Source organism: Mytilus trossulus, chromosome 7 (assembly GCF_036588685.1).
Source record: "Mytilus trossulus isolate FHL-02 chromosome 7, PNRI_Mtr1.1.1.hap1, whole genome shotgun sequence".
Taxonomy (NCBI): domain Eukaryota; kingdom Metazoa; phylum Mollusca; class Bivalvia; order Mytilida; family Mytilidae; genus Mytilus; species Mytilus trossulus.
In genome coordinates, this window is record NC_086379.1 from 2,786,473 (window position 1) to 2,796,603 (window position 10,131).

General features: G+C 32.2%; 1 protein-coding gene across 1 annotated transcript; it reads left to right on the plus strand.

The window, feature by feature from the left end:
* The first annotated feature begins 275 nt into the window (after positions 1 to 275).
* LOC134726755 (uncharacterized) lies at positions 276 to 5,731 on the plus strand. The gene is made up of 4 exons (XM_063591168.1): positions 276 to 338; positions 2,358 to 2,648; positions 3,063 to 3,135; positions 4,499 to 5,731. The coding sequence occupies exons 1-4, from the start codon at positions 281 to 283 to the stop codon at positions 5,304 to 5,306; spliced, it is 1,230 nt and encodes a 409-aa protein (XP_063447238.1). The 5' UTR covers positions 276 to 280; the 3' UTR covers positions 5,307 to 5,731.
* The last annotated feature ends 4,400 nt before the right edge of the window (positions 5,732 to 10,131 follow it).

A 10,131-nucleotide genomic window follows, 5' to 3' on the forward strand; every position in this document is an offset into this window, starting at 1 on the left:
TGTTTAAGTAACATCGGAAACAGTCGTGTTCGCCTTCAACAGTTTATTCGAAATATTTTCATATTAATTTTTTAAAAGCCTAAAATTGATACAATACAGGCACGTTTGGAAAATATCTGATAAATATATAAACAAATCGCGAATACACTTAAACGTTAATTTGTTTCCTAAATAAGCTTTATATAGAATACGTTAACCCACTATAATAAATGTTCCTTAAAGAAATTCAATTAATGTTTCCGTATAGTTTGTAACAACGGGAAATCTTTGCTGATTCAAAATGGCTGTTGATATGGTGTCCAAAACGTCTATTGTGTTGATGCTGTTTATAGCGGCAGGTTTGTACACTATGTTTGATTTAGAATTGGTTAACAGAGACAAAGATTTTAATAAACTATATGATAGAGATTTCCTCAAAAAGACATTGCTCTACATGACCAACATATGACATATCGACCTATTTCCTTTAAACTTGAGGGAAGAGAGCAGGCAATGCGTGAAATTTTGTTCGTTAACTATGCACATTATGTTGAATACGAACTTATTTCAAACTGAACAAAATCTGCCTTCTCCTACAGATTTCCTTATGCCCCCGTCACACTGTCCCGAATTTTATATACGACGGACACCCGAATGCGAAATTGTAAGTTCGTACGAAGTTGGTCCCGATCTTGTTAGAGTACAAAAAAGCAAGTACGATGAATAACGAAGTCTATACGATGGTGCCGACATTATATACGATAGCAAAAGATCGACATACGAAAGTTAACCGAAGATGGATATTTAAGCTTCATATCTCAGCCGAAGCATACACGATGGATCACGAAGGCTACACGATGGATTACGAAGGCTACACTTCGTTTATAATTTATCCCCCACACTTAGCTAAATTGATTTCATTCAAATTTGAAATTCGAATTTTTAACCGAATAAAACGCATTCGGTAATAGATTTATACTAATATACTAACGAGGAAGCTCGAAGCATGCTTAAAGAATGCCTGTACCGTTTAGGTAGGTTTTCTTGTTTGGATTGTTTTAGATTGTAATTTCAGGGCCTTTTATAGTTGACTATATGGTGTGGGCTTTCCTCATTGTTGAAGGTTGTTCAGTGACCTATAGTTGCTTATTTCTTTGTCATCCGCTCTTTTGTGGAGAGTTGTGACATTAACAATCATATCACATCTTCTTTCTTATATCTTCTCAGCAGTTCATGACTCATTAAGATGTTAAACATAGATTTAGTACTTCTAATAAAAGGAAAGTCAGGCATTATAGGGGAAGCTCAATTGAAACAGGTGTAAGGCAACAACCATTTTCTTATCGGGGGGGGGGGGGGGGGGGCTGGGATTTTTTTGAAAAAAACATTTTGATGGCTTAGCTGAACGAAAAAAGAATTATGTTTTGCACTGTAGCTGAAAAAAAAATTATGCTGTCACCTACTTGAAAAAAAATTTTGCACTGCTGAATTTGAGAATAGTGAAAATAACAACAGTTGAGATGTTTAACAGGAGATTATAAACATCTGTCCATTCTACATATTACGATAAGATTTCTATTTATACCTAGAAGGGTTTGATCCAGAAATATTTAAAAGCATTCCAAATCTCCCGCATGTATACTTCTACATTAAGACATACTTAAAACTGCAACTATTGTAAACATGAAATGGTCCTTTTATAACAGGGATAGATATGGTATCATAAGCAGTCTTTTTAAATAGCCCTGATTGTGTATGACACAGACTTGGATACCGGTAGTATTTTCCTTTGTATCATTCTGTATCATTCTGTATACTTCTTTTTTCAATGGAATGTCAATTATCATCATGATCATAGTTGGAAACAGTGGATGTTTATAAGTTGGAGCTAGAGGTGGACTACCAGGACGACCCCAATTTTTTTCTTGGTAGTCCTATGGACTTCATCACCTCTAATGTTATTGTTAAACCCTGCTGACTCTTTGCCATTACATATGACAATGGTGGCCACTTCAATTGCAGTATTTAAATTCAAGGACTGTGGTACCTGTATGACGAACTCAGGGAATATCATAATGTAGAAAGTTGACTAAAAAAACAACAGAGACAACAGCCAATGCCAGGATGATAGACAGAGCCATGCACTTTACATTTTACATCAATTAAAAAATTAAAATGAGTTTTATGTAAATTTTATGGTTTTGAGAAAAAAAAATGTGTTTGTGTCCCACATTATAGAAAAAAAATTGTTTTCCTTCTAAAAAGAAAAAAAATATTTTACCGGAGGAAGGTACTCATTCTTAGTAATTCCAAAAGAAAAATTCCGTAATCAATTAAGTCAAGCAGATTTTAGTTTTTATACATTGTTTCACTTTCAGGAACCAGCAATACTGTAACAGATGATGGTGATACTGATGCAATCACAACGACACAGGTGGATTCCGAATATACGTCCGTTGCATTGCTACATTCAACAGAAAACAACATAACTACAGTGACAACAAATTCTCAAAGGCCGGATATATCAACTCAAATAGATTTGACGTCTAAATATGAACCTACCGCAATGACGTCTGAATATGAAACTGATGCAATGACGTCTAATTATAAAACAAATGCAACTGATGCACCATTTCTCTACGAATACTCAGTCTTTGTTCTGCAAATAGGTAATACATGTACATTTTCAACATGTTCACGTTTATATACCACTTTCATTTCATTCAAAAAAAAAAATTAATTACGTGTTGTAATGATACGTTATGCATATCCATCATTCTTTTCCTTATCCAAAATAGCATTCCAAATTTCAAGTATGCTCGCTTTTAACAAAAACACTGTCTCAAATATGGTGCAAATATCACATTAAGAGACTGATCGACTTCTTCTGATATCAAATATCGTAATTGTTTTGATCAGTTGAACGGAATAAACACTTTGTTTAAAGTAAGGTTTTATAAATAACCGATAAAATTAATCATGTTTAGGGAAACAAAAGTTGTATATATGTTGAACTACAATAAATTATTCGTATTCCATTTTAGTTCAAACCAATTTCAACTTTTTATGATGATATCTTACAGGCGTTGCTGTGAGTGTGTCATGTTTGGTAATTCTAATTGCAGCTGTAACTTGCTGTGTGTACAAACCGAAGAGGTATGCATCATATGTAATGCATGGGTTGTTTTTTTAAAGCTAGCTTATCAAAACGACCTGAATGTGTAATTGCTTGACACACTTTCTTTTTTATAAAATAAAACAAATACGTTTAAAGCTAAACTTTTTACATTTACTCTGTTTAAGAAAGTTGAGATACTTCTTTATAAAATCATTGATACCAGGCTGAAAAGTATATACGGCAGACACGCGATTTGCCTTATTAGTAATGTGCAAAGTGAAAACGTGTTTAAATAGGCAGAATATAGTGCGAATTGGTAGAACATTGGGGACAAACAAAATCGAAAAGCTTTGCCAAATACATGTAAGGAAATATATTTCAATGCAATCTGATATATTTTTTTTTGTATTTGTCAATGTGCATGCATGTGAATTTCACTTGATGTGTTCAGAAAGTGTGTTTGACATCTACATATTGAGTACAATTGTAAAGAGTAAGAAATAGTTCGAAACATTGATGAATTCATCAAATTATTTATAATATGGTAACATTCACTAGTTCAGCTATGTGAATTTATTTTAGTCCAGAACAATATTTATGATGTTTGACTATTTTGATATGAGCGTCGCTGATGAGTTTTTTGTAGACGAAATGCGCGTCTGCGTACTAAATTATAACCCTGATACCTTTGATAACTCTTTATCATGCATATTCAGACAGATACAATAAATCGTACAAGAAGAAACAATTATTATGATGATGGAGGTGTAAATGTTTACTGCCACTTTAATAAGGGTACTTTTAATAGGACCAGGCATTAGCATTGCAACTTAGCGTAATGGTACAAGGCTTGTATATGTTTGAGAAACGTCAACAAAACAGAAACATAATGACACACATTATCAAATAAACTGTACGTGTCATCAACCATATTCGATGTTAAATAATCCATTAATGAAGATTACAAACATACAAAAATATTATATGATTTTAAAATTATTGCTTTTAAAAACTTTGAAGGAACACATGAATTATCCGATGATAAATTTAGACATAATTAAGGAAAACGTTTATGTTCTAAGTATTGTAATAGATCGTTTTCCCTAGCGCGGTCAAAGGGTATACACAAATGTAAACATCTGTGAAGCAATTGTTCTTGAAAGAATACATTGGCTTCTTGTCGAACGAAGAAATTATCGGCTTTTGTCAGATCTTTATTTTTACTTGTATTTCGAAGAATGTTATTAAGTTGGCCGTACAAAATTATTCCGATCTCCTCAAAAACAAACTAATTGGGTATTTGTATCTTTCATATATAACACAGCAACCAAATGACAAAACAAATTAATATAACGGCAGTTAAATGGTTAACATAAATAAGTTTTAATTTTTTTTACATAGAGGAACATATTCATTTCCTATTTCAAAGTCTGAGGAAAATGTTGTTATGGCCATGGAAGGACCTCAACAGCCAACACGAACTTCTAATGGCATGAATGTTTTGGATGGCAAATATTCCGACCACATCGATAAAGCATCAACGTCAAATGAAACATCAGGACCACGTTTCTGTGCCACCAAAGTTGGTCAAAATACGAATTTCCAAAAACCAGAAAACGGTTGTGAATATCAGCATCTTAATTTCACGTTGCGATCCGAAGCATCACCTTATTTTGCAGAGAATAGCGAATACGACCATACCAGAGTTAATATGGTCAGTGTTTTCAATCAACCCTGGGACACGGCAAGTTCTAAAGTAAACAAATTATTTTCCCAGATTAGCAAAAGCGTTGTACAAAAAGGTCAAAACGTGCGCAACTCCTTAATTCAAACGCGAGCATCACGATCTGATAGTTCTCAATTTAAATGCAGAGCAAGTGATAATTGTGATGTTAAGGAAACACAATTGGACCATCAACAGTTTGAATTAGATTCTATTGTGGACAATCAAAGAGATAACAACATAGACGTGGCTGATTCTACTGTGAAAGACAACAAAAAGGATTCAGAATTCAAACATGCTGCAAGTAAATTTGCCGTGTTACCCTTTTCAGAGAGAATAAACGTTAAAAGTACACACATTTATGACGAACCAAACGACAAAAGATTGTCTTTAAGAGAAAGACTTAAATTCAGTGGACCTAGAAAACAATCTATAATATATTCGTTAGCAACAGCTATTGATGAAATAAATGAAAGTGAAGCTTAACTATTAAAAGTTATAGATTATGAAAATACAATGTATGTATATCTGGTAGTCAGTGTAAATAAAATTCAAGCTCGTGCATTTTTTTCTAGATAAACTAATTTTAAAATATATTATCAAGTTAATTGATCTGAACACTAAGCTTATATTTTATTGATAAATTCCTTTTCAATAAAAAAAAAAATTGTTTGGTAACACAGTGTGCATGTTTAAATGAACACTTCCCTAAGGGGCATTGGCCGTCAAATGTACGTTCACAGATGTGACACAAATTCTCATATTTGATTTATAACCAAAATACTAAAACGTATATTCAAATTATGTAAAGTCTAAGATAAACAATAAATATATGTGTTATCGTTTAGTGTGGATTTTAGTCCATACGCCATATAATTAACTATAGAGTTGATCTCCGAGAACTGCTAACGGCTATATAAGCGATATTATTATAATTACAAAAACATGATAAATACAGGTATAAATAGAAAGCGAACTCCTGCAATTTGATTATTCTAGGTCCGTTTAGTTTTCTATAAAAGGTTGCAGATACATGTATATTTTTATTATCGTTTTATCTGTATCTAGATTAGACTAATTTTATGCGGATCGAACCAGTTAATCACATTAGTTACCTTTGTTTTACTTTCAATATGTTCAATGTTGACATTCTTTTCTTTTTTATAGATATAGGAAGATGTGGTGTGAGTGCCAATGAGACAACTCTCCATCCAAATAACAATTTAAAAATTAAACCATTATACATGATCACGCATAATTCATTCGTTAGCTTCAAGTTTAATTGAAGGTCACAAGAATACGGATTCAATGAGCTCGAATTATTTACTCGCAAGTGAATAATTCATCCTCGATGTTTCTTTGTTTTTTTGATAAAATTAAATCATATTGGCTGCTAGAGTGAATTTTTATTTCACTATTTCACTCTCATTTTTTTTTAAATATATCGTAACTAGTGCCCCTCTAAGATATATCATCAAGTATAACTTGATTATCTTTTGATATGTTAGACATTGAACATATTACAATTATGTGCAGGTTTGATTAGGTTATTGAACAAGTTTTGAGACTACATGTACTTCATAACCGATATTTGTGGAGGTTTAGTGCATCATATATTTTGGACTTCCTGTTCTTTATATGTATTTATATCAGTTTATAATTTCAATGTATTGTAGAGTGTGTCATTGTATTGTTAAGTGTTTCCGATGCGAATCTATTTGTGGATGTGTGGTTTATATGTCAATCATACTACATTGTTTGTGTACAATCTAGTATTTATCTGATGTAGATAAGAAAAAAAATGGTCGACATCAAAAGCAAATGTTCATCTTGCCACATTTGATAAGCTACATTATGACAATTGTGCCTATAGTTGTCCTTTTCTATCTTTATTTTATTATTTTTTTTATTTTTTGTTAAAACATTACTTTATCATGTTAATATAGTACTTGAGAAATCTCAATTACAACAAGAAATAAATACGCAACTCATTTAGATATTAGGTGCACATACTAGATTGTTTGAGTTATCCCACTTGGTAAGAATTTGTCTAAACCAAGTTTTTCTCTTTATCTTTTGTTAACCGGACTTACATTTGAATTGTAGAAACAAAGTTACAATGTATCATTCATGCTTCATGTTTTTCTGACTTAGTTTCTTGTGTTCAATTTGGAAATTAGTATGTCGTTGTTGTGGTGTTTTTTTTTCTATGGTCGGGTTTTTGGGCTGCAAAAATATTGTGAGGAGATATATTCTACCAGTGGTGTTAACCAGATGTGGATTCTCAAAAATTCAAAAGATCTACTGCTTAACCTTCGATCACAATCTTTGCAATTTTGCAGCAACATAAAAATTTTTGATTTGTCTACGCTATACACTACTATTCCCCATGCTCAGTTGAAAGATCGACTTCACCATCTCATAAAACAGAGCTTTTTCTATAAAAATGGGAATCGTAGATACAAATTTCTTGTTTTGGGATACAATAATTCATAGTTTGTAAAGAATCACACTGAATCTTCCAGAAAATATACTGAAGATGATATTATTAAAATGCTAGACTTTTTGATCGACAATATATTTGTTGAGTTTGGAGGATTTATATTTCAACAGACAGTCGGTATTCCAATGGGTACTAATTGTGCACCCCTGCTGGCTGATTTGTTTTTGTATTCGTATGAAGCAGAATTTATTCAGAACCTTCTAAAAGACGAAAAGAAAAGCACCTTGCGAAATTCTTTAATTTTACTTTCCGATATATTGATGATGTTTTATCATTGAACAACCCATACTTCAGCCAATACTTACATCTCATATATCCTAGTGAACTTGGATACTACTGATACTAGAAGGACTGCTTCATATCTTGATCTTTTCCTAAATATTGACGTAGATGGACGACTTCACACGAAAATCTATGATAAACGGGACGATTTCAACTTCCCAATTATCAATTTCCCATTTCTTAGTAGTAACATACCCTCTGCCCCTTCGTATGGTGTTTACATATCACAATTCATACGTTATTCACGTGCTTGTTCACACTATACGGACTTCATATACAGGAGTGTGCTCCTTACGCAGAAACTGCTTCAACAAAGTTATGAGGAGGACAGATTAAAATTGACACTCCGTAAATTTTATGGACACCATCACGAATTGGTGGATCCATATGATGTCTCTTTAACCAAACTAGCTAAGGACATTTTTACCACATGGTAGATTGTGGTTTGTCATTATGTCGTCTTATCTTTTAATTACCAAACGTGACTTATTCCCGATTGCGACTGTTTTGCTGAATGTGAATTCGTATTACTATAAGACGTGTTTCTGTACTTGTTTATCCCAAATTCATGTATTTAGTTTATATGTTTAATGTTATATTTGTAATTCTCATCTTCTCATTTTGTCAAATGTGTTGACGTCTTTTTATTATATTTAGGTGTTACGGATAGAAAAATTAATCACCGCCTTTATTAATTATATTTAATTTTGTACGATTAATTACGTTTGAAAAGTTGGATTCATAGTTAATTGCTATTACTAAGTATTGCAATATGCATTTTGTTTTAATGAATTATCAGTATTTAGTTCTAATATAATCTTAAAGCAATCCTAATTCTAGCTCACTTTCATATTATAGTTTTTCATAGTTATCAAAAGTACCAGGATTCATGTGTGACGTCATGCTGTTTCTAAATTTCATAAATTCAAATGTAGCATAACGTTTGCCTTTTCGCCATCGTATGTGACGTCATTTTTTTAATTGCGTTGACGCCTGGACTGATTCTGGTGTGTCTATGCTGTATTGAACTTGGCATCATGTATTCGGGTTTAGTTTTCTGTAATAAGTTAATACTTCAGTTTCATTATGAATATATTGTGAACGGACTGATCTAACATTCAAGTAAAAGTAACGTTTCCTGGATACCTTCTTACTTAATGCTAGCGCAGTCACTAAATAACCAAATAAACCCATGTTCTTTACATAAACTATGAAGACCAGTTCAGCCCTGGACACCTTGTCACACTAGGGGACAAGTGTCTACAACAACCGACATAACGGACAATTCTCTGGGAGGACAAAGCTTATACTTGACCGGATAATGATTTGGACAAGTATAAGCCAGCATTCTAGGAAGGGAAGTCTTAAAGAAATAATACCTAAATTATCATATTTATTTCATACCAAAATACACAATAAATATTCTTATATTATGACAGTAAGTTGTACAACAATACAGAAGTTAAATAAAGGGGGAAAAATATCTTACTGTAAGTGGGGCTTTTAAATTATACCATTTAAACCATTTTAGTCCTAAGTCCTAACGTTTAAACCCTAAATAGTGCCAAAACATTTAAGAAACGAATTGGTCCAGAACAGTAATAGTAAACAGCATGGCTGTAATGAATACTGATAATTACCTTCGAGGAAAGTATGAATTCTGGACAATGTATTAAATGTGAATTCAGTATATAATTAATAACAAAATGACTTAACAAATGGTACTTTCTTGAAATAAGATTTGCAATTTAACCAACACAATCTTACCTTTAACTATTAATAACCGGTTTGGAAAAGGAGTAAAGTTATTGTGTACATAAACACAAGTGAAAGTTTTCATGTAAACAATAGTAATTATATAAAATGTAAATATGCTTAAACTTAAAAGGGAGCTAATAAATAACTCTTAATTCCAATATTGCCACATTCCTCCCCACTTAAAGATCAAATGTCATCATTTTATCTAACAAAAATAATGAAGAAATATGTAAACGTAATGTAACATGTATATAAAAAAATATATCAAAATGTTCAAGAAATATGTATACAAAAGTTCAATAAATATGTATCAAAATATTAAAAAAATATGTATCAAAATATTCCATAAAGATATATACGGAATGTAAACAAAAATTGTTCACCTAATGTCAATGTTTTTTCGCTTTTATTATTGTCCTTGTCAGAGTATTCTTCGCGAAATTAAACTTCAAATGTTCGTCCCTCGAATTATAGTATTTGTCCTCTATTTTTGTTTTTTTCCCCTTCTCAACATATTGTTTACGGGTTTCTTGAGCCTCTTCCTTGGCTTTTCGCTTCCTTTCCTCAACTTTCTCCCTCAATTGTTTTGCTTCTTCCCTTTCCTTTACGTCTCCCACTCGATAAGGCAAACATCCTTCGGGTCAATGAAATTTTTATTGGCAACCTCTATACATCTATATCTATCTTCAGAGCATTTATGGTCCTTAACGAGATGTTTCTTCAGTACCTGTAATTTCCTTCTAGACAAATCACATATCTGGCAGGTAT